This window comes from Chenopodium album, chromosome 11 (assembly GCF_948465745.1).
Source record: "Chenopodium album chromosome 11, dcCheAlbu1.1, whole genome shotgun sequence".
In the NCBI taxonomy this organism is placed as follows: Eukaryota; Viridiplantae; Streptophyta; class Magnoliopsida; order Caryophyllales; family Amaranthaceae; genus Chenopodium; species Chenopodium album.
The window spans coordinates 25086909-25112889 of record NC_137844.1 but is presented as its reverse complement, the minus strand read 5'-3'; the positions used below and the strand labels follow the sequence as shown (position 1 = coordinate 25112889).

General features: G+C 41.4%; 1 protein-coding gene across 1 annotated transcript; it reads left to right on the top strand.

Moving 5' to 3' along the window:
- The first annotated feature begins 16796 nt into the window (after positions 1–16796).
- Positions 16797–17360, top strand: LOC145566476 (uncharacterized). Its single transcript, XM_081625885.1, has one exon. It carries the CDS (start codon positions 16797–16799, stop codon positions 17358–17360), a length of 564 nt encoding a protein of 187 aa, XP_081482011.1.
- The last annotated feature ends 8621 nt before the right edge of the window (positions 17361–25981 follow it).

Here is a 25981-nt window from a genome sequence, read left to right as displayed (position 1 = left end):
GAAAGAAGTTCTCGAAGAGTTTCATGCGGGATACTGCGCCTCTCACTCAGGCGGCAGATCCCTAGCCGTCAGAGCCAGGCGGCATTATTTTTGGCCCACTCTGGAGTCAGATGCCATGAAATTTGTTAAAAAGTGTGACAAGTGTCAAAGATTTGGCAAGCTCATCCATCGCCCGGCTACTGATCTGACGGCAATCCACAGCCCAGTCCCATTTGCTAAATAGGGCACGGACATTCTAGGTCCGTATACGCCTGCACAAGGCGGAAAACGCTATATTCTTGTGGTTGTGGACTATTTCACCAAGTGGGTGGAAGCAGAGGCGGTCAAAGGCATCAAGACAAAGGATGTCATCTCCTTCATATGGAAGAACATTATCACCCGGTTCGGGGTACCTATGTCTATGGTATTTGATAATAGACCCCAATTTGAGACACCTCAGCTCAAAACTTGGTTGGAAGATCACGGGATCTCACATTATTTTGCATCAGTCGGCTGACCCCAAGCAAACGGCCAAGTTGAAGCCTTCAACAAACTCATCTCAGACGGTATTAAGAAGAAAATTGAAAGAGTCGGTGGTTTGTGGGCTGAAGAGTTGATTCATGTCCTATGGGCCATCCAGACAATTGAAAAAGGGGCAACCGGTGAAACCCCATTTCTCATGGTTTACGGTGCTGAAGCCGTCTTGCCCATCGAGCATTATGAGCCGACTCTACGAGTCATGCTATATGATAAAGAGGCAAACTGGGAGGTCATGCGGCTAGCATTGGACTCACTCCCGGAGCACTGGGGCAATGCTGCTTTGCTTCATGAGATTTACCGTCTGAGAATGACTCGTGCATACAACAAGAGAGTGCACAAACGGCCCTTGAAAGTTGGGGACTTTGTGTTACGAAAAATGGAGGCAATCGGTAGGGCCAATGAGCAAGGAAAGCTAACTCCTAACTGGGAAGGCCCCTACCGGATCTATGAAGAAGTAAGAAACGGCACCTACCGCCTGGAAACTCCAGACGGCAGGCGGCTGCCTAGAACTTGGAATGTAGATAACTTGAAAAAGTACTACTTCTAAGACCTGTAAATTTTTGTAAATAAAAAGCCTATCAATGCAAAGTTGCTTTTTGTTTTCAATGTTAATTGCTTTGTATATATACATGCGCAACCATAATGCTACCGCCTGTTGAAAACACAGACGGTTTATTGAATAAATAAGCTAGGTTAAAAACCTAGCGGCTAATCTAATATTTAAAAATTGGTGGACCATCATCAGTGCAATGCACAAACGGCCCCTATAATAAGTAAAACCAAGCTAAGTTAAGAGACTTAGTGGCTAAAATAACATTCAAACCGAGGCCAATGGCCGGATGCAAACTTATTTTATAAATTCGCTTGCTCCTATTTGAGTAAGGCGTCCGGCGACGCCCCTCCGGGTGTTATCGTCGCAGAGGGCATCCTATCGTTTGCTCTACAAGCATATGCAGACGGCAAAGATTGAACGACCAAATTGGTCAACTCATAGCTGTCTGACCAAAACAGTCTAAAAGAATGATTAAGCTTAACACCGGATGTCAAGTGACATCAGCCGGTTAATTACTGAAGTTCTTTTTTAGGCTGTTCAATGAAATTGTACCAGTCACTCCAATGGGGCAGACGAACCGGGTGCAATGGATTGCAGGTATCCCAGACGGCCATTAAGCTGTCTGGGGTCCATCAGGTAGGCGGACAATATGTTCCTTGCTCCACTAACTGTCAGGCGGCAATTTCCCGTCTGGCTCACAAGGAAGTTATATTCGAATACCCGGTTGAGTAGAATGACAGTCGTAGACGGCTGTGTACTTGGTTTGGGGCAATCACTACTGTGATTGATTGACTTAGGAATATTCCATACTCTTTAAAGTATCAAGCATTCCAAATTCCATCAATCAAAGTACTGAAACCAACCACACAGCTGCCAGGGGCAAGAGTAGCCGGTAAACTATCTGGATTGCCGCATGCTTTAAAAAGTTGGGCAAAAATTCAAAAATTGAAACAAAATAGCAAATTCATCAAACCGACTCAGTCGGAAAATTTCATTCAAGCCGGTAAAAACCGGATATTACTGTTTACCGGATAACATCCGGGACAAAATAAAAATTGTCACCCGACTCCTCAGTCGGTAAAAATACACAAGTACTCGACACGCAGGCTGGAAAAGCATAAATTTGGCATACTGCCGCAGAAAATTCAAGGCTAGGCCGCCTGGTTCTCCTCTTTGGGATTCTCCCCATCAGATTGAAGCTCAATGGCTTCTCCTTTTTCAGGGAGCTCCTTGGCAGGTTCCTCAAGCTCAGCGTTTGCCCAGGCCTCGAAGGACTCGGGCTCCGGCTCCCCCTTCTCTCTTAAATACACTAAATTTTCAGCATATTGAAAAGCCAGAGCCCACAAACCATAGTCCTTGTTGGGGTAGAGAGCTTCCCAGGCGATCTTCATCCGGGCGTCGGAGTCCGCTTCATTTTCAGCAATCAGGCGGTCTTGCTCCGCCTCGATTGTTGCCTTTATATTCATTTGGACTCGCTCCGCATCCTTCTTCAGCCTCTCAACCTCCGCCTTGAGCTTTACATTCTCCTGGGAGGCACCCTGCAAGGCCTTGAGGTCTTCCTTCGCCTTCTTGAGGCTGGTTTCAGCCGTGTTGGCCTTCTCCTTAGCCTCATCCAGGGCTTTTTGAAGACCCTTGATCTGTTCCGTCTGTTGCATCAATTCGGCTTTAGTTTCAAGTTCATTAATTGTATATTGATATTCAGCAAATCTTGAGAATCCCTAGCTGATCTAGTGGCTCTCTTTACCTCCTCCCTCTTCCGAGCATATGGCCGTTTGAGTCCATCAACCTTGAGCATGGCCTGTAGACACAAACGGTGTCATTCATGCGGGATATATTATACTTAAGTTACAGCAAAGGGGAATAAGGTATACCTCAGACAAGAGTGCAATGATACGTTCAACATTGAACGTCTCAATGCCCGGGATGGCATCCTTCTTCTTGGGAACGACTGTCAGCATGGACCGGGCATGCGCCTGCACATCCAGCCATCGGGGGATTGATCTGCACCATATGTGAAAGGAGTGAGTGAGCTATATAGGCGGCACCAGCTTGATAATGGCTGTCGGACGAAGAAGTCTGTTAAGAGTGAGATTTCACTCGCAACGGCCATCCCAACTCAAGCGAGGATTCGAAGGGATTGTATTTACCTTTAGGAGCTTGGGGGATTGCACCACCCCCAGGCATAAAGAGGCCGGATGGGACCATATTAAAGCCCACTCCAAAGCCTCCAATGGTGACATTTCTCCCCCCGATGCGGAGGCGGGTCCTCTCAGAAGAGCCTTCAGGGCCAGTCTTACCTAAAGCCGCTTTGGCAGATTTTGCAGGTTTGGTTTGGGTGGAGGCAGTCTCATCCCGTCCCCGTTTGGCTAAGTTCTTAGTAAAGGACCTAGGTGCCTCTCCACCCTGCAATTAGCGAAGTATTAAATATACAACCGACAATGTCTGTTGGAAACAATAGTCCAAGGAGTTAGACGGTTCTTACCTCAGCCTTCAGCTTGGCGGCCTTAGCCTTCGCCAAGTCCCTCCGGATTTGTGTAGAGGACCGCTTGGGAGTCTTCTCGTCAGCCACCATGTTCAAAGCTTCTTCTGCAAAAATAATGAACACATGATTAGTGCAAAATCATAATTGGTTAACAATAGTACAAGCGGAGTTAAACCGGATGTATATCAAACATACGCTTTGGAAACATCATGCTAAGCCCACAGGCGGATAAGAACGCCTCATCTCTAAACCATGCGCACATGGGAATCCAATTATTAGGGACTTTTATTACGTCCCCGATTGAGAGTGTCTCCGTATGGAGCTCAAAAAACTTGGTTTCCATGATAGCGTCATAGTCGTTCCCTGGAATTCGGGGAAGGGCACATTTGCGACCTAGTAGGTCGGGCTTTTTATTATACCGGCGCAGCTCCCGGTTCTTTCGACGGGTTAGGGCAGACAGCAGATAGAAACGTGTTTTCCAACCGCCATATTTGGACACTTTGTCCAATGTCATTTGGTACTAAGGGAGAGTGGTCAAGGTGTACCACGCCCTCCAACCGCCTGGGTTGCGGCTGAGATAGTGCATGTGAGCAAAAGCCTCCCCAGCTGGGATTCAAGTCTTGCATCTCACAGGCGGCAACATACCCTAAAATGTTAGCCCATGAATTCGGGGAGAGCTGCCAAACGCCCAGGCCATAACCCCTGAGTATGGCTCTCACAGCATGGTGAAGCGGGAACCGGAGGCCTGCTAGGAATGTCGCCTCATAGCATCCAAAGTAGGCGTTGGCGTTCTCCTGGTCATCTTTCCAGGAGATGGTGCCTAGCTCAGGCGGCACCTGGATAGTATATCCATTTCCCAAAGGTCGTTTCTGTACAAAGCTTTCAATGCCTTTTAGCATTGCCCGCTTGTCTTTAGCGGAGATATGGATCAGAAAGGGATCATCCTTTGCTTCCCATTTTTTCCTCTCTTCGGCCTCACTATCCTTAAGCGGGGAAAGAGGGGCATCACTATTATCCTCAAAGCTAGACCCTGAGGCGGAGCTTTCACCGTCTCCCGTGTCGCCGTCTCTATCTTTGGGGCCAGCTTCATCAAGGTCCATCTGGGAAACGGCTCCCTCCCCGTCTCTACCCTCATCGTATAGGATTGTGTCACTTGGGGTTCTAGGAATCCCAGACGGGGAATATTCCCCTGAGCTTCCATTGCTATCTGACCCCTCAACCGGGGTTACCTCATCAGACGACACTTCCAAAGTACCGTCTCTTCGACGCCGTCTGGTGGTTGTCTGTTTAGTTCTAGCCATCGTGTCCTGCACAGACAGATAGATGGTCGGTTGAGGAGAATAAAATTGCTCCATGCACCCAGAGCCGGCACTCCCAGTCCTAGACTCAACCGTACCAGGAGACCGGCTGACTAATGACCTAGGTCGTGCCGTGTGTGTTGGTGATGAGTCCATTTATTGAATGAATTAAAGCAAATGTAAATGAGCTGAAGGGAGTAGAGGCGGTACCTTACGTTTGTCTCTGAAAGGGGGGCCAAACGGTGATGACCGACTGAGATGCTGCTGAAGTCGACTTTGCTTGCTTGGGGCACAGGCGGTTATAAACCGGCTGAGGCAGGCGGAAAATGAACAACGCTTGTGTGCACGCGGACAGACGGCAGACTTTCTTTCTCTAGGATTGGTGATTTTCTCTCCCTAGAATGTTTTGGAAACGTCCAAAATGAGGGGAGTAAATTGTGTATTTATAAAGGGGTAAAAAACAGGGGCATCTTGGTAATTTCCCCGGAATGTGAAAGGTTAAAATTTCACATTAAAAAAACTATTTCCTATGGCTGAGTGACATGTGTCACAGATGCCACGTGGCGCGCCATGTCACAAGGGGGGCAAACGGTGATGACCGATTGAGATGCTGCTGAAGTCGACTTTGCTTGCTTGGGGCACGGGCGGTTGTAAACCGACTGATGCAGGCGGAAAATGAACAACGCTTGTGCACGCGAGCAGACAGCAGATTTTCTCTCTCTAAGATTGGTGATTTTCTCTCTCTAGAATGTTTTGGAAACGTCCAAAATGAGGGGGGTAAATTGTGTATTTATAGAGGGGTAAAAAACAGGGACATCCTGGTAATTTTCCCGGAATGTGAAAGGTTAAATTTTCACAGTAAAAAAAAAAAAAAAAAAAAAAAAAAAAAACTATTTCCTATGGCAAAGTGACATGTGTAACATCTGTGAGGGGCAAATATTTTGGGTAATTTTACCCATGCCACGTGGGCCAATCAAGTCCTGACACGTGTCCTAATTTGGTTGGTCCGAATTGGACCAGTCTTCATTTGACACATGTCCCTCCTAGAGCTTGGGAGAAAAAAGCATCCTTTAAGGGCCCAAATCCCGAGAAAGCCGTAATACGGCGCAGCCCGGCAGAGCTAGGTCAGAGTGACCTAATCAAGGGCACGTTTCCTCATTACCCTACAAATAGGGAGATTCCCCCATTTTCGGGACAAAAATTAATTATTACAGCAGACCCTACATTCTTTCACGTCAGAGAAGCACCTGATCTCAGAATCCGAGAAGATCTTACTTTTCATTTTTCCGCATCTTCTCCTACATACATTCAAGTACTAACTTGACTGTCGGAGGCGGAGCTCCAAACACCCGGAGTCTCCGTTGTTTTGCAGGTACAGGCGCAGTCGGATCAGTTTTCGAGCTGTAACTCTCTCGAGGGACAAAAACACCCAAAACACTTCATAGTTCTTAATTTTTTTAGTGTTGATTTTCATACTTTTGGATTCATGCATGTTTCAGACTTTACAAGCCACTTGTATATATATATATATATATATATATATAGGTTGGTTCTTTGCGGGAGTAACCCTGTATTTGGATCCATGATGTTTGAGCCCTCAAAATTATATGAAAATGTTTTTGGCGCCATAGCATTGACAATTATAATATGTTTGTAATAACATGGGCCTAGTACCAATAAATGTGCTACCATAAATATGACTACTTTAACACATACACCTTCTAACTTTTCTTGTTAGTTCTAAAATGTCTAAAAGACACTAATAACCAACAATTTGTACGATTATACATGATTATTTATTAGGATTAATAGGTTGCTAGTTGATTTGAGCATACTCAGTAACAATACAATACAGCTGCTAGATTAACAAGCAACTATACTTCATACCAGTACAATACACCTACAAAATACTTTCAAGGGGTACTTAATACCAGTGCAATACAAAAACATTAATGTTTTAATCAAATAACAACTCTATTCATTAACTGAGGTGGTGGTACATGACAGAAGGTGTGCATGAAAAATCTTATTAGACTGAATTCAATTATTTATTCATCTCGCTGTCCTTATCGTCATCCGCTGAATCATCGAAGTAATGTTCTCGGGCAGCTACATCAGAAGGTCCAATGTCTGTTAACCTCTTAACTGGCTGTTATTTGAAGGGAAACCATTTGACGTATTAGTAACTTCAATATTGCAATTTCAAAAATAATGAATTTATATGTTTTTCCTCATTTACAAGTAATAATCACGATAAGAACATATGAGACTCCTAACATATTACTCCCTATGACCTAAATTACTCGCAATATTTTGACTTTTTGCACTATTCGCACATCCCACTTTGACCATCTTTTTTAGTTATTATATGAAGGCGAATGTAGTCATTTAAGATGTTGTTGGGTCTATTTTAGTGTATAGTCTCTTAATATAAACCTTTTTTTAGCTTTTATAAATATATAATAAAAGATATCGACAGTCAAACATGTGCATCGGTGACGAGGGATATTTTAGGTCGTTGGATTCTAAAACTCCTTCAATCAAACAAAATTAATAACAAACCTACTCCTAGTATAGGGGTAAGTCCGAGTCGAACCCAAAGGAATAGAGGTAAGTGTTATGGCCTTAGGTCAAGCTATTCCGAAGTTCAAGCAAATCGGTTTGGTCAAACATAAGAACTAATCAACACTACAATTTGAATATGAAAATTAATATCAAAGATACTAGGGAATTAAGATCCACATGCATTCACGATAAACATGCTAATTGGATAGGAAATCGATCAATTGAATAATGCGAGGGAAAGTAGTAATTGCAATCAAAAGCACTCGAAAAGCTATTTCCTAGGCGTCAAACTAGTGGTCTCTACGAATGACTATCATAGGAACATCACAAGTCAAGTTCAGTCGATAAGAGTAGCTTCCAAATCAATGTGTCGTATCAATGAAAACTAAAATGTAATCTAGCTTGATAATGAAGGTTGATCACTCCTCAACAAATCAAACACATGCATAATTTCTACCAACCAATTTACTCACAATATCAAATCAATCAAAATCCCCGAATTAGCAATAATCTATCTTTCATACATGCTTTACCACATCCCTAGCAAGAAATCTACTCACTACACATTGTAGAATTGAAGAACAAAACTAAACAAATCATCAAATTCATCATCAACGTTGTAATCAAATTATAAAAAATCAAATCAAACTATCAATTGGAAATTCAACAAAATATTAAAAATCAAACACTAAATTGGATTAAAAAGAAAGAAATTCTTACAAAACTTTGATCAATATCAAAGTAATTGGAGATCAAGTGTAGCAATCATCAAATTTTCAAGTTTCTTTCTCTAGAATCTAAGAGCTAAAGTTTTCCCAATTTTTGCTTCTCTCTCTTAAAATCTAATTCTATTCAATTTCTAATACCATTATCTCTCTAAAAAGGAAGAAACTCTATATATAGTAAAACTAACAAAGGAGAAGTTAGTTAGACGTCAAAAAAGAACCCGTACAGGTGCGCCCTCTCCTCATATTGCGCGGCTGTGAAGAAGTGGGTACGGAACGGGGGAGTAGGGGCTGCGCACCCGCATAGAGCTCGTGCGCACCAGCGCCCCTGCCTTGCACGCTCGCGCCTAGGAGCAGGGCAGCTCTCCTCGTGCGACCATTGATGCTTTCGTGCGCTCAGCTTGATGAACATTAGTGGTGGCAGTTTCTAAATACTCCCACGGTGGGTTCAACACCATTTTTTATGCCCACGCAGCATGAGAGCGCGGCCTTGAAGACTTGGAGCTTGCACACCTCAACTCTTGAGCTTTAAAGGGAGAGATCGGCTTGCATCTTGAGCTTTATAAATCCCGAGAAAGACCCATGGAGATCCTTGGACATCACCGTTCTCCTGTAAACAAAGAAAAGCAAACAAAATAAAAGAGAAAAGATGAAATAAACTAAGAAATGCAAGAAAACGGGAAAACAACTAAGGAAAGCACAAACTAAAGAAATAGAAGATAAAACAAAAGAAAAAGAGATAAAAGAGCTATAAAATATCCTAAAAATCAGCCTAAAAGAGGGTAAATGAGTGCCATAAATGACACTCATCAAATTCCCCCAAACTAGACTTTTGCTCGTTCTTGAGCAAAACAAAAGATAGTAGGAAGGATGAAAAACTTATTAAAACAAGAAAAAGGAAAGAAAAGGATAAGAATATACACTAAAACTCACTTTTGTACGAATCACAGTTGTTTTTAGCTACAACAAGCCCTTTAAACCTCAATGTCGCCAATGAGGACGAGTGAGGTCTTGTAAGGGTATCCAAAGAGTTTGACCCATAACTCTTAAAGGTAAAAATGAGGCAAAGCATAAAAAGGAAAGTAAAATCAAAAAGGAAAAGGAAAAACCAAAAAGCTTTTGAAATGGAGTTTTACAAATGATCAAATACAAGTGAATAAACAACTTTCTATACAATAAGGGTATGCACGTTCCAAGATATCCAAGGTTGATTGAAACATAAAATATGCTAAGCATATAAAACTAATGAGACACAATTCACCTTCATCCCAAACAATCTTATCGTGTTTCCCCTACTAGTCTCAAATCCACCTTTAGTGAGCATCTCAATGATTCCTCAAATGAACCGGAAAAGAAGAGATTTTAGGGCTATTCGACATCTTGACTATGAAAACCGCTACATAGGATTGACTCATATCTCCCTCTACCGACTTGTGACTCAACCAAAAAGGTCAAAAGATCTTGAAAAGGGTTGTAATGCAAAGGCGAAAAGGATGAAAGTAGGCTAAAATTTGAAATTTGGTAGTATACCGAAATTGTGAAGCAAAGATTGACCAAATCTCAATACCAAAACCAAGTAATCACCAAACAAAAATACCAACATCCCCAAGCTTATTCAAAGCCATAATCACAAACATATGTACAAAAGCATAAGAACACTTCCCCCAAGCTTAAACCTAGCATTGTCCTCAATGCTCATAATAGGGAGAAAAAGGCTTACATCAAAATATTTTTGTACGTTTTCAATTTTCTCACACTTCTACAGTTTTTATCAAATGCAACGACTGAAATACAGCTAATGTAATGGTCAAATACAATACCGTTGCAATAGCTTAATCTAATGTGATGACTACTTCATAGCTAATGTAATAACATATTCTAATGCAACGGCTACACCCTAATGCCACGTCCTGTCACAGCCGTTGTATTAGGGTTCATCACCGTGGCATTAGGGTGGTCATATTACACAGGCGCGTCATATTCCCTCCGGTCAAAATATGAAAATATTACACACGCTCGTCATATTCCCTCCTTTATTTTCCCTAAATTTCAAAACCTTTTTTTTTTTTTTTTTTAAATTTTTTCTATGAAATCCTAAATAATTCCAACCAAATGTATGACTTCTCTTTTCTCATAACTCTACCATCTCGTTCTCTCTTCTTGCGGTGACAATACCACCAGTCCACCATTTTAAAATCGGGTTTAAAGCCTCTCAAACACCTAACCCCCATTGATTTCAATTGAGTGGAGAGAGATTTTGTTGACAAACGAATCAGGATTTAAAAGTCTGAGTTTGGTTGCAAGTTTCAAGCCCATATTTGAGATTATGATAGCAGATTTCTAAACGGTTGAGCTTGTTCTCGAATTCAGTCAAGGAATATTTGAGTTTAGAAGCTTCTAGTATAGTTTAATCGGCTACAAAAACAAGCAACTGCCATTGGCTGCAAATTAGGGTTCTTGTTCTTTGAATTGTTTGGATTTTGAGGATTATTGTACTTCTTACTTGCAAGAACTCCAACTTCTCAATAGACTCCATTAAAGTAATTTCTGAGTGACTCTTTCAATCCATTGAACCGACTCATGAGGTGAGATGATCTCTCGACAATTTTTAGTTTTGTTTTTCCTCTTTTCTGCTACATGTTGCTATGGCCCTGCTACTTCCCTGTCGTTTCATTCCTTCCTGTCTTTTGTGGTGCTGTGCGGTTATGTAATTGTGTGCTAAGAGATGATGATTTGAATAAAGTTAATGGAATTATTAATCGAGTAATTGTTATTTCTAATTAATTGAATCCTGAGTTTTAGTGCGATTAAAATTATGGGTGACTACTGATATATGTGCTATTGAGATTAAGAATGGCATAAATAGTTGATTTTTTCAGCTTAGAGAATTTAGTTATAAACTAGATCCGAATCTGATTACAATTATTAAAGGTTCCCAACAGTTTTCTATACTCGCTGAGCCACCGAGGTTCGTACTTTTTCAGATTAACTTGGATTAACCTGCTAAATTTTACAGGAATTTTCTGGTGTCTAATATTCTCTATTAATTATATGGTCCTTAGCATGTATGTCAAAGTCTTTGATCAAATACTCTTTATCGTATGGATGTCCAACCATGACATATATGACCGACATTATTTCATGAATACAAATATGCTTATATACATGGACTAGCTTGTTGGGTTCAGAAACTATTACTCCGTAAATCAGTTGGTTTAATTGTATGACACAAAGATTAGAGTGGAGTTGATTTGCTAATATTTTGGATGGTTGTGTTTTTGTGGTTCAATTTAATGTTATTGACCTTGTATTTCATTTTAAGAGTTGTTGGGAAAGATTAGAGTGGAATCGATCCATTAACCGTATATTTGGGAATATAAATTAAGTTTCTTGTTTGATTTTAATTTGTCCACAACTTACATAGAGATTTGCTCCAATTATGGACTTTTTTTTTTTTATATACGAAACCATAGTAGTTTGTGGCTCAGGAATGAGGTCCTCATTTTACTCTCTATATGTTGTGGGAATGGATGATTGGATATTGGAAGATGATTTTAAACACTTGACACCTTAGTTAAGGGGAATTGAGTTTCCCATTTTTCTCTTTAAAACACGTCATTTTTAATATTTTTGAAAGGGTAATGCCTCATCTTCTTTTTTCATTGCTTAGTCAAATTTGTCATTCACTAACAGGTTTAGGCTTTGTTTCTATTTGGCTTGGTGTACCTCAAGGCTGCAAGAATCTTAGATTGTTTTGTTGTTGATGCAGGTCTAGCATCACTTACAGTGACATCGGAATGATATGTAACGTGTTCACCCGAACATTATCAAGATTATTATTGCTAGAACTTTGTCCTAATATTACTTGAAGTTAATTCATATTCCTTGCCTAGATTTAATTATGCTACTGCAATACACCCACAACCTCAACCTCTCTTGGTGTACAGCAGGAGACAAAGGCAGGGACAAAAGCAACAAGCGTAGCAGAGCACTTCTCCTTCACCAACACAAGCAACGGGTCTCTGAATTGGTAGGGGACACTGTTTTGGTTTATTGTCTTTTCACTGTGGTAACTTTAGCTTAGTGACAAGTTGTAGTAAATTAGCAATTAAGGCTTTTGTCCAATTATGTAGTAGGTATGGCTGTATAAATAGAGGGAGTGAGAAGAGAGAGAGTATGTGGAATATTGTATTGAGAACTCAGAGAGTGATGGCCTAAAGCCATTGTTACCCTTTTGTGCAAGCTTGTAGCTTAATTAATCTAATTACAACCTTTTGGCCCTTTAATTAACTCTAGTCCACGCATTCCGTTCCATTTGGTATCAGAGCAACCATGCCGCCGACGCCGCTGACGGTAACGCCTGACACTCGAGGAGAGAGTGGAAGGAATTCTCGAGAAATTAGGCGAAGGAGAGAACTCACTGCAGCAAAACTTGTTGAAGAGCCAAGACGACGCCATTGACAGAATCAGACAAAACATGGAGGGGAGAATGGATCGATTTCGGAACTAGGTGACCCAACAGATCGCCTTAACCACGAGCAGACATGACAAGGTCTTGGAAGAGATTCGAGGTGCCATCAAGGCCCTGGGAAAACAGCCGACGCAACCTAATATGATGAACGAAGAGGTGGAACAACCATAACCACTAGGGGGTTTCAACGGCCCACCGCACATGAATGGTGGGTTTAATGAGCCACCTACGAGAACAGGGGGCTTCAACGGGCTCTGTTTTGGCAACTGGAAAGCAGGTATTGGAGGAGAATTCCGCAACCACGACGACCAATCGGAAAATCGAGGTAATTTGGAGGTACAGAAAACTCGGCATGCCGATGTTTGACGGGACCGACCCGGATGGGTGGATCCTATGAGGGGAGCAATACTTCCAGTTTTATCGGCTTGCAGAGGCGGAGAAGCTACAGGCAGCGGTGGTGGCCATGGAGGGCGACGCGCTGAGGTGGTATCAATGGGAACATCACCGGCGGCCGGTGATTTATTGGGAGGATATGAAGATGCGGGTGTTGACTCAGTTTAGGCCGGTCAACGCGGGGTCCCTCCACGAGCAGTGGTTGGCGGTGACCCACACGAGCACCGTGGTGGAATACTGGCGGCTGTTCATTGAGAAAGCCTCACCTTTATCTGACATCCCCGAAAGTATCATGAAAGGGCAATTTGTGAATGGCCTTAAGGAGGAAATCCTTCGGATGCTGAATCCGATAACCCTCGAGGATGCCATGGATCTGGCGATCCGGGTCGAGTAGCGAAATCGAGTCAACGCGCTTAAGAGACCTAGTGGGGCATATGCCAAGCTAAGCCCATACTCCTATTTCAATCGAAGCCCAGCTTCAACAATATTAGGGGCGGGCCTAACCCAAACACATAACCCAACCTTTCAACCCACTTCTTACACAAACCCACAAAATCAAGCCAACCCACCTTACCGTAACCAACAACCCAACTACTCAACCCCACAAAGTTCAACGGCTTCTGTGAGTCAACCCACACCTAATTTTCAACCCCGGAACAGCCAGAGCTCCACCCAATTTAAAGGCAATGTCAGGAGGTTGACCGAAAGAGAAATTCAAGAAAGGAAAGCGAAGGGCCTGTGTTTTAGATGTGATGGTCGTTGGACGGGTCCCACGCACGTGTGCTCGGCTAAAGGATTGAGCGTGCTTTTGGTGGATGAAGAGGAGAGTGAGGAACTTGGTGAGTCTGCAGCCATGGGAAGCGCGGAGGAAGAAGAAGAGATAACAGCCATCGCCATATCCATGAATTCCATTGTCGGATTGTCCAATCCGAAAACCATGAGACCTAAAGGGGAAATTAAGGGGCAGAGTGCGGTGATCATGATTGATCCCGGCGCAACACACAATTTCATTTCAATTCCAGTGATGGAGAGACTCGGTTTGAAAATTACTGGAGACGGAGTGTTCGGGGTGTCTCTGGGAAATGGTGAGACTGTCAAAGGTAGGGGGCAGTGCGTTGGAGTACGGGTGAAGTTGGCCGCCGATGTCGAGATTGAAGAGGATTTTCTGCCCTTACAACTAGGCAACTTCGATGTCATACTCGGGGTACAGTGGCTGGAAAAATTAGGAGCCGTGCTCACTAATTGGAAATTACAAGAGATGAGCTTCACCTTAGAGGATCGAATGGTGACCATTAAGGGAGACCCGTCCCTCGCAAAAACGGGTATCACTCCCAAAGCCATGATCAAAACACTACGGAAGCAGGGGAATGGCGTGCTAGTGGAGTTGAACTCCTTGGAAGAAAACAAAGAAGAGACAGGGGATGCGGTGCCAGCTTTTCTTAAGGAAGTTTTGGGGGAGTTTGAAGGGATTTTCAAGGAGCTGAAAGGGCTACCTCCGGCGAGGGGACACGAACATTTGATAATACTCAAGGAGGGAAGCAACCCCGTGAGTGTTCGTCCCTATAGGTATCCGCAATTTCAAAAAGATAAAATTGAGAAGTTGATTCGAGAAATGTTGATGGCGGGGATCATACGTCCCTCTATAAGCCCTTTTTCGAGCCCCGTGTTGTTAGTGAAGAATAAGGACGGCTCGTGGCGTTTTTGTGTGGATTATCGGGCCCTCAACAAGGAGACGGTCCCCGATAAATACCCTATTCCGGTGATTGATTAGCTCCTAGATGCGTTACACGGGGCCCAGGTGTTCACCAAGCTTGATCTTAAGGCCGGTTACCATCAAATCCTTGTTGTTAAACCGGAAGACACCCACAAAACGACATTCCGGACACACGAAGGGCACTATGAATTCCTAGTGATGCCTTTTGGCTTGACCAACGCTCCGGCCACATTTCAATCTTTAATGAATGAGGTATTCCGTCCATTTTTACGTAAATTTGTCCTTGTGTTTTTTGATGATATTCTTTTGTATAGTTCTAGTAAGGATGAACACATTGCTCACTTGAAATTGGTGCTTGCTACGTTGGAGAAAAATTCACTGTTTGCTAATTATAAAAGTGTGAATTTGGAAAGGCCAAGGTTGCTTACTTGGGCCACATTATTTCTAGTGAGGGGGTGGCAGTGGACTTTGATAAAGTTGGATCCATGGTAAAGTGGCCCACTCCAAAGACCTTAAGAGAATTAAGGGGATTTTTGGGTTTAACAGGGTACTACCGAAAGTTCATTCACCATTATGCACATATTGCCAGACCACTCACAGAGCAACTAAAGAAGGACTGTTTCGGGTGGTCACCAGAGGCCGAAGAGGCGTTTCAGGCCTTGAAAGAAGCGATGGTGTCCGCTCCGGTGCTCACTATGCCGGATTTCTCCAAGATTTTCATTGTGGAGTCGGATGCTTCCGGGGTGGGACTCGGAGCCATTTTGATGCAAGAGGGCAGACCGATAGCTTTCTTCAGCAAAGTGCTCGGTCCTAGAGGTCGAAGTAAATCCATTTATGAGAAGGAACTCATGGAGGTGTGTCTAGCGGTGGAGAAATGGAAGCACTACCTTCTGGGAAGGAAATTTGTGATTCGAAGCGACCAACAAAGCCTCAAGTATATCACCCAACAACGTGAGATCGGGATGGAGTACCAAAAATGGGTGCGAAAATTAATTTGGTTCGACTTTGAGTTGCAGTACAAACCCGGGGTTGCGAACCGGGTGGCAGATGCCCTATCACGGAGGGGCAGGGATGAAGGGGAATTAGAGTGTGGAGCACTGGTAGTCACACAAACAGTGGATTGGCGCAGCTTGAAAGAAGAAATTGAGAAGGATGAAGGGTTGTAAAATTAAGAGCTGAGATAGAAAGTGGTCAGGGACCTCCGGGCTATGTGGTGGAGAATAATCAGGTGATGTAAAAGGGGAGGGTTGTTATCCCTAGGAATTTCGCCCATAAGTTATCCTTGTTTAAGGCTTATCACGACTCACCCGAAGGCGGGCACATTGGAGAGACGAAGACTTACTTGAAAATTGGTGCGGACTGGTTTTGGGCAGGATTACGTAAAGACGTGGCCAATTATATCCGTGAGTGTTCGGTCTGCCAACAAAACAAGCAATCCCAACAATCACCGGCGGGATTGTTGCAGCCATTACCATTCCGGAACGAATTTGGGAGGATGTGAGTATGGATTTCATAGAAGGCTTGCCAAAATCGAGAGGAATTGATATGATTTTGGTAGTAGTGGACAGACTATCCAAGTTTGCCCACTTTATTGGGTTGAAGCACCCATTCTCGGCTTATACAGTGGCTGAAACTTTTGTCAAGGAGGTCGTAAGGCTGCATGGTGTTCTGACCAGCATTGTTTCGGATAGAGATCGGGTGTTTCTCAGCATATTTTAGAGGGAGCTGTTTCAAATGCAAGGCACCGAGTTGAAGAGGTTTACTTCTTATCATCCCCAAACGGACGGGCAGACCGAAGCGGTGAACAAGAGGTTGGAAACTTATCTCCATTGTTTTACTAGTGGGCAGCCGAAGGCTTGGGCTAAGTGGCTTCCGTGGGCCGAATATTCGTATAATACCATGCCACAATCTTCGACTCAAATCACCCCTTTTCTGGCAGTGTATGGCAGGGAACCACCTTAATTAATTAGGGTGGGAGCAGGACAGTCGGCTGTGGGCACAGTTGAGGAATTATTGCACGAAAGAGATTTGATGCTTGATGAGCTGAAGTTTAATCTAGCTCGAGCCCAGTAGATTATGAAGAAAAATGCGGATAGCAGGCGGAGGGACGAGGAGTTTCAAGTTGGGAATTTTGTGTTTCTTAAGCTCCAACCCTATAGACAGAGATCGCTGACTCGACACCCCTATGAGAAGCTAGCAGCACGCTTCTACGGACCGTATGAGATAGTTCAACGAGTGGGAAAGGTTGCTTACAAGCTGAGTCTACCAGAGCAATGCCGAATTCATCCCGTTTTTCATGTTTCTCAATTGAAGAGAGCGGTTGGAGATATTCCCAGCTCTCCTACAATTCCCGCTCAACTCACTCCTGAGTTGGAATTAATAGTTGAACCAGAAAGTGTGCTTGAGCTGCGAAGAAAGGGAGGACAACATGGACGGCTCGAGGTGTTAATCAAGTGGCTGGGGGTGCCCGAGTTTGAGTCCACTTGGGAGGATGCCGAGGCAATTAATGAGCGCTTTTCGAGCTTCCACGTTGAGGACAAGGTGGGTCTTTTGGGGGGCGGTATTGCAATACACCCACAACCTCAACTTTTCTTGGTGTACAGCAGGAGACAAAGGCAGGGACAAAAGCAACAAGCGTAGTAGAGCACTTCTCCTTCACCAACACAAGCAACGGGTCTCTGAATTGGCAGGGGACACTGTTTTGGTTTATTGTCTTTTCACTGTGGTAACTTTAGCTTAGTGACAAGTTGTAGTAAATTAGCAATTAAGGCTTTTGTCCAATTATGTAGTAGGTATGGCTGTATAAATAGAGGGAGTGAGAAGAGAGAGAGTATGTGGAATATTGTATTGAGAACTCAGAGAGTGATGGCCTAAAGCCATTGTTACCCTTTTGCGCAAGCTTCCAGCTTAATTAATCTAATTACAACCTTTCGGCCCTTTAATTAAATCTAGTCCACGCATTCCGTTCCAGCTACCTTGATATTTTTTTTTATTGCTTTCTATTATGTATTATCTATTTGATTCTGAATGTATGCCACTTTCTGCATATGAACAAGTGGTATTCAATTTCAATTACCTCTTCTGGAGTAAATGGGCTGTGGTATGTTTATTTGTGATCCTAACAGGGATGATGCTTCTTTAGATGTAAGAAATGACAAGCGTTCACAGAAAAGTAGCAAGTTGCATCATATATATACTTGAAGCTTATTATTAAGCATAGTCGGATGAAGAAACTTAGCTTGTGGGGTTGTTCTGGCTTAGATGTGAGTCCCTCTACTTTATATTGCCTTATTTCTCGTAATTGTCACACCTAAATTCATTTCTGATTTCGTGAATATATAAAAGGTCGTCCCTATACTTAAATTGTTTAGAGCTAATCTTACCTCTTGTAGAAACTTGCATCCAGGTTATTAATTTGAAATGTTAGATTTATAATGGATGCTTTTCATTTTAGCCCTTTAATGTATATACATAAGCACTTTGTTACACTGAAATTTATTCTCTGGATAACCAAATCAGGGTTCAAAGAGCTACTGTTTTTTTGTACCTGTAATTTTCATATTCTAATTTGTTTTTAGTTCGCATCTAGATGCCATGTTATACCGAATTACTACTTACAGTCAGCTATTTTCTTTGTTCTTACAGAGCAAAACAAAGCCTTTCGATGTGTTAATGAACTTATGGCAGAAGATAAGTAAAGGGGCTGGCGGAAATGAAATTTTCAAACGCATAGTGAATGAGCATCAAATGTTGAATATTGAGAGGATGACTGAGAATTAAAGAGGGAAATTATAGAATTTCAATTAATTCTCGTGAAATTCTTGCTTAAGTTTTTGTCATGCTGCTCTAAACTAGGTTGAAGTAATGTTTTGATAAAGAAACATGTAATTATTAATTTATTGTAAGTGATAATTTGAATTTGTAGTTTCTGTGACATTGTGTACATGTAAATCTTTTTAAATTTCAATGAAATTTTCCTTTTTGTCATATTTATATAGATTCATATAATAATAATAATAATAATAATAATAATAATAATAGTAATAATAATAATAATAATAATAAAAATAAATATGAATAGCCGTTGTGTTAGGCTCTCAATTGATATGGGACATACACCGTTGTGTTAGCTTTTCCGTTGCATGAGGTGTCGTAATCATGTTTATTATAAAGTAGTAAGCTAATGCAATGGATAACTACTGCCGTTACATTAGGTATTGATCTAACACAACGGTTCATTGGTGCTGTTGCATTAAGTTTCAAATGTCGTTGCATTAGGCCTATTGCCACGCCAGCAGATGCCACGATACAGGGCCGTTGCATTAGGCCTAATACAACGGATTTTGACGCCTAATGCGACGGATTTAGGGGTTGCATTAGCTCAAAAACGTAGTAGTGTCATTTTTTCACTTTTGCCAAAGCAATTGAGTGTGCTTTACATTTTCTCATTTTTTAAATTTTTTTTTCACTTTATTAGATTTCCTCGTCTCTTTTAACTATGGACGACTTTTTTAACTTTAGATTTGCCTTTATTCACAAGATATTCACAACACAAACTCGCTTACATTATAATAACCAAATAATCAATCACATTCACCAAATACTCCAACAATAAAGACCAATTGCTTCAAAAAAAACCAAGGATGGAAACAAGAATGAAACAAAAGGCTCAAAAGCTAAAGATATGGCTTGAAAAGAAGGTATAAGGCTCAAATGGTTAGCAAGAAGGAAAATGTAAACCCAAAACAAAGAATTGAAAACTAGCCTAGAAAAATAAAAATTACCACCCTAAAAAGATGCCTTTTTCCTTTCCAAATGGTTCGGTTGCGATCTTGGGAGATAAGAGTCAAATTCTAGATAAGGTAAGCAATAGTCAAGGATCCATGTGCCGCTCATTCAAGAAATGTTGATAGCAAGAAGAATAGAAACCTTACATGGTTGTAGCAAAAACTCACTATTAGTTTCAAATCCATTATAGGGAGCAACTCCTTCTTACCACAAACAAGTAGAATTCGGCTTCAAGGTCCCAAAAGGTCTAAACCACTACCTTAGCATACCTATCCTAGAATCAACCAAGCATACTCTCAAAACGTGTACACCGAAAATACATAGGAAATTATTCATTCAAAAGCAAAAGCTCAGATGGTATTATGTCAAATTCAAAGGCAAAACATCAAAAGAAAAACAAAATTAATGCCTCAAAATCATTTTTTTTTAAATTTTTGTGTTTTGTTTGTGTTTTTTTATTTTTTTTTTATTTTTTTTCTCTTTTTTTTATAGAGAATTTTGAAAACAAAATGAAAGATAAGAAAAGGAAAAGAAAAGGAATAGAGATAGAAAGGCGAAAAGATGCATGCTAGACATTAAAAACCCAATTAACAAACAAGTGGTCATTCGACAACATCGTAATTGACCCTAAACACCCATATGGTGTTAAAAAGCAAACATCCTCGAACCATTTAACTCACCCTAGACTAATCCTAATCTAAGCAATCAAGAAAGAAAAGGGTATAGAAAAGAAATAGAAAGATCTCACTGGGTAATCCAAGCAATGCTAATATAAAGAAACAAGGAGAATCATAAACCTTCACGATGCTCCAAAAAGAAAAAGCAAGAATTAAACGTCATGTGAGAAATAAAAAGACTATATACAAAGAAAATTGTTAGTAACTTCCACGCTAAATCAAAATACAACTAAGCTGAAACAAGAATGATTATGGAACAGGAGATATAGAATGAAAGGAAGAAAATATACTCATCCATCCAGAAAATCAATCAACATTAGTAAAACATCCATCAACAACAAACCAAGAACACAACATCATCAGTAGACAGAAGCATAAAATCATAGCCGCAGTGAACCACAAAAGCAAAGGGGAAACCAAAGAAGCACACTCAATCATAAGGATACTCCCCCAAGCTTATTATGAGCTACCCCCCCCCCCCCCCCCCAAAGCTAAAATCCTAACATCAAGTATGCATAAGAAACAATATTAATGCAAACACAAGCAAATAAGGGGGGTAGCTAACATGGTATCACTCGGCGCTATAGTTAGGGGTAGAATAGGTACTCCCCTCACCAACCTCGAAAAACAATCGTCTTACAACATCATCCACCTCCATAGGCGCCTTACCCTGCAACCTAATGTCTCTCCTTGCCTTATCCATAGCAAAGTAATAGGACCATTCATCTAGAGTAGGCTCACTCGAAAGTCCCCATCTACCAAAAGTCTTTGGATTAGGGAAAGGGTTAGGGTTAGCCTCTTATAGTCATAAGTGGCCGGGGTGGTCCCAAGAATAGCATTAGTGATAGGAATGATGTCCTTCGAACAAGTGTATTATTCCGATAGAGGGTTCGGAATTATTAGAAAAGCTAATTATTCAGTGAAGTCAAGTGATCGGAATGCCTAGATCAAATACAATTTATACAACCAAAACAAACCTAATATGAGTATAAGGCAAGCATAGGGGTCGAACCACAGGGAACGAATACACACCACCAAATGTTATCGACAACTAAGCTAGTCCGGAATAGGAGATAAGTAAGCTAAAGTCTAAAATGCTAAAATAAGAAATAAAACACTAAGGGAAACGGTTTAGGTATAGCATTCACTCAAACATAAACAAAGGCATAGAAGTTGAATTAATCATGAACTAAACATGCATGAATATCGATATAAGGGGTCCAATCTAGCCACCTTTCGGGGTCAATTGGCTTCTCCTAACATAGCCTTTATGTTCTCACATTAGAACCATATACTAGGAGGTGCAATCAAATAACAATCGATACAAATGAATCTTGCTAGCTCCGCTATCGCATCATCAAGCAATACTTCACCCTCAATCAACTAATAACATGCATTTTGCAAGTAGATTGAAGAACATAAAACATATAAAGACTTTAATCACAAACAAATCAACTCCAAACCCTAAAACATGCTCAAGATCCAACTAAACCACAACCATCCCCTTAAGGGGGAAATCACTCACCAATCATGCTAACAAAAAGATTAATTAATAAATAACCAAGCATAAACATGATTAACAAGCAATACTAACAACTAAAACACTAATCAAAAGAAAGCAAATAAAATAGAGGAGAGAAAGTTAGAAATTCTCATTGATTGAATGTGAAAGTCTACAAGCAAGATGATCAATCTTCCTCTTCAAGATCCAAGCTCAACAATGGTGAAACCCTCACTTTCTCTCTCTAAACTACTCTAATCCTAAGCTAAACCTAGAGAGAGAACCTTTCCTAAAACTAATTAAGAGAATAGAATAATAGTTGGTTGTAGAATAATTGTTGATTACCCCAAAAATAGGTATTTATACTAAACTAAGAAAATAGAAAAATAAAATAAGGGAAAATAGAATAAAGAAAGAAAGAAAATAAAATAAAACTAAAGAAGTAATAAGAAATAAGAAATAAGAAATAAGAAAAGGAAAATAAATAAAAGGAAAAGGAAAACAAAAATAATAATAAAAAGAAGGCAAATCCCACCATAATCGTCTTCCTCTTTTATATTTGGCTGCTTGTTTCATCACCACCATTCATCAACCATCAACAACAATCATCAACGGTGATCATCAAGCATCATCTTTCATCTTCGATCGTGGCCGTTTAAACCTTCATTAAAAAACACGCGCAAGGCTTGTGAAACGGTTCGGTCGAATCGTGGGTTGGTGTGGCCGAACTATGGGTGTGTTCGATCGAACCATGGGTGTGTTCGATCACACCTCTTCAAATTAGAAAACTTCTAATGTTTCTGACTCTTTTAGCACTTCGACCGAACTCCTCAACGGTTTGCCCGAACCCGATCAATTTGCAATTTACACTTATTTTGGCTGTTGCTTGATTGTAATTGGTGGTTTGGGGTAGTCTGGAATTGGTGCGCAAAGGTAATTTGGTTCGGTTTAATTGGTGAAGGAGGCAGCAGTAGCAGTGCGGGGTTGCTGTTGTTGCGGTTTGTACGAAAACAAGAGGAGTTGCGGTGATTTGGTATTTTGTTGCTGTGCGCGAAGGGTGGACGGAGGAGGTGGTTAGTGGCTGTGACTGTTGGTGATTGAGAATGGTGGTGCGGCTGGTGGTTTCGGTGGTAAGGTGATGTGAGAGATGATTAAGGGCAGTAGGGGCTGCTCTGTGGTTTGGGTTGCAACAGAGATTGATGTGGGCTGGTGGTGGTTATGGAGGCAGCTGCGGTGATTGTGAAGGGGGTAATTAAGGTGGCAGGTGGTTGATTTGAGTGTGCAAAGGTGGGAAGATCGAGGGAGTAGGGGAGTTCTGATTGGTGGATTGGGCTGTGATTGTGGTGGTTACGGTGGATGCAGGGGATTCGAATGTTGTGGTGATGGTTAAGGGATAGTGTGGTGGTGGATAATGGTGGCAGCAAGCTAAGGTGTTTGGTGGTTGCGGGAGTTTGAGGGTATTGTTGACTCCAAACCGAGACTTAAACTCACTTCATTTGAACTTTGTAGCACATGCCTCGAACCCACATGCCTCGAACTCATGAGCATTCGCCTACACAAAACACGAATCGAGGGGAGAAATGGGACAAATAAGATAAATAAAATAGAAATAAATAAACTAAAATAAAATAAAATACGAAATAAAACTAAAACTAATAAAATCAACCAAATAAACTAAAACATGCCAAAATTACCAAAATAAACAAGAAACGTTATTAAAGAGAAAACAACAGAATAAAAGAGAAAAATATGAGAAAACAAGCATGAAAACATCTAAACACTACCCCTAGGAGTGACATAAATTTCACTCATCACATTCGGTTTGCTTAGGGCATTTCGATTTTAGGGGTATTTTGGTAATTTGTTAATTAATTATAGATTTTACCGTCTCGTCTTTTATTAATTTGACTCGACTTGCGACGCTCGGTCTCGACGCTCCTAGCTCGATTTTCGACTTCTAAATATATAATACTCGTGCGACTTATTAATTCCTTCCGGATTAATTCGTTGTATCGGATCGTTAGTTGCTTGGGTGTGACCTGAAGGATTCAGTCAAGATTAAGCTATAATATTAATTATGAATTAATATTACTAATCGGAAGCGGCCTCCAACTAGGCATTCCGATCACTTTGACGTCACTGAATAATTAGCTTTCTAATAATTTCGAACCCTCTATCGGAATAATACACTTGTTCAAAGGACACCATTCCTATTAGATCTAAACGCCACACATGCAATAAATGTAGAAGGCTAGAACAATATAGATACATCCTCACAAGAATGACGGTAGTCGAATAGCAAAAATCACCTTTAAAGCTTCAACAAGCTAGAGTGCGACAAGGAAGGAGTATAAAAGTAATAGGAGGCAATTAAGCATATAATTCCCAATCGACAAACAAAGATCGTTCGGCATCATACCAATGATCACCAGATTTCATAGTCTCAAATGAAAACAACTTCGAACAATCAACTCCATCCTATTCTAAGTAACTATGCACACCAAAGGAAATAAAAGAAGTTAAGGAACGGTCTCACCGAATGCCGCTTGAATTAGAAGACAAGACAATTATGCAATCTCACCTAGGTCTCCGGAGCTTGAATCGCTCCTAGCCCTTCTCTTGTGTCTCCTTACTTTAAGCGACAATAAGAGTGAGAAAAAACGAAAGAAACTACAACTAAACCAGAAAAGTTAGTAAACAAAGAAAAATATCAAAGTTATAAACAAAAAGAAAATGAAGAATCAAAAAGCTATATACAAAGTTTGGATCAAGGGAATTTGGATTATTAGGAGTTTGGATTTTTCTCAGTAAGAGCACCTTCGTCTACACAAACGCTCAAAACTTGTCAAATTAACATTAGAAACTCATCATCAAAATCTCGAAATCATCATGCAAAATCATCATCAAAATTATCAAAGAAATCATCGTAAAAATCAAGAAACATAACAACAACCAACATCAATAAGGTTAGAACCAACCAATCATGCAAAATTTACCACCCAAAATAGAATTCCCCCACACTAGCATGCCACTATACCTTCCCCCACACCACACAAGAACATCCCTTTGCAACTTACACCCCCCACACTAAAATAAAGCACCATACTCGGTGTGACACATAAAAAACCATGGGAAAGGGGAGTAAAGGGGAAAATAAAGCAATCAAGAGGGGGGGGAGCTAGTGGCTATTAGGGCTGGCTCCATCATCATGCCCATCACCCACTGAATCATATGAAAACCCGTTCGGGGGGACACCATGAGGGTCTCAACCATCGGTGAAATCGTGGGGCCAACCGTAGTGACCTTGAAAGAGGTCTTGTTGCCATTGAGGCAACAGGTCAAAGCACGGGGTTGTCGAAGAGGGTCAGGGTGAGAAGGATCAATATATGGGTAGTTGGGGTCACCCCTAAACTCACTCCCATCCGGGGCAGTGTAATCATACCTGGTCTCCGTCGGGTAGTCTATTCAGGGGACATCAAGGGAGGAAGGCCCTTGACAATAGGGCAAAGTAGGGTGTGATCCACTCCATTGAGGGACCGTGCCTTGTTGGGGTGACCAATAAGGATAATTGACCGGGGGGGGTGACCTCAACTCTCTCCACGGCTGCACCATAAAGAGCTTGAGTTTGCATGAACATACCTTATTGGTTTTCAAGTATGCTTTGCATGCCAAGTTGCATGCTCATCATTTGTTGCTCAAGGCTACTCATGCCTTGTTGATGTTGATGTTGTTGATGGTGATGATAATGTTGTTGTTGTTGTTGTCGTCGTTGTTGTTATTGTTGTTGTTGATGTTGTTGTTGATGTAGATGTTGTTGTTGTCGTCGTCGTCGTCGTTGTTGTTGTAGTTGTTGATGTTGTTGTCCTTCTTCTTCTTCTTCTTCTTCTTCTTTTTCTTCTTCTTCTGCTTCCTCGCCAACTATCATATTCCTTGCTCCTCCCAAGGCAGTAAGCAACACACCATTATCTTTGGGAATCATCCATACATTCCTAGCATCCCACCCTCAATGTGACAGCAAAGTCGCGTGGTGATAGAGTCATCGTCTAGCGACAGACTCTATTGTCTTGCGCCACGTTCTTCCAATACCGAGCCAGAATTCTACCTTCTTGTTTTGACCAATTCTAGTACTGTTTGCTCGATTCTACTTCCTAATTGAGTTTTTCTCACTTTTCTGAACCCATATGTGTTCTACATATGGCCATAAACCTTTGGGAATTCACGCTCCATCTACCCAATCGAACGCTCATGGCAACGAAGGGTACATCCGAGTTTGTGAATTCACCAAACCGTGGAAG

Bases quoted from the DNA above. Each gene is read 5' to 3' on its own strand.
- LOC145566476 (XM_081625885.1), top strand. From the start codon at position 16,797: ATGAAGAAAAATGCGGATAGCAGGCGGAGGGACGAGGAGTTTCAAGTT.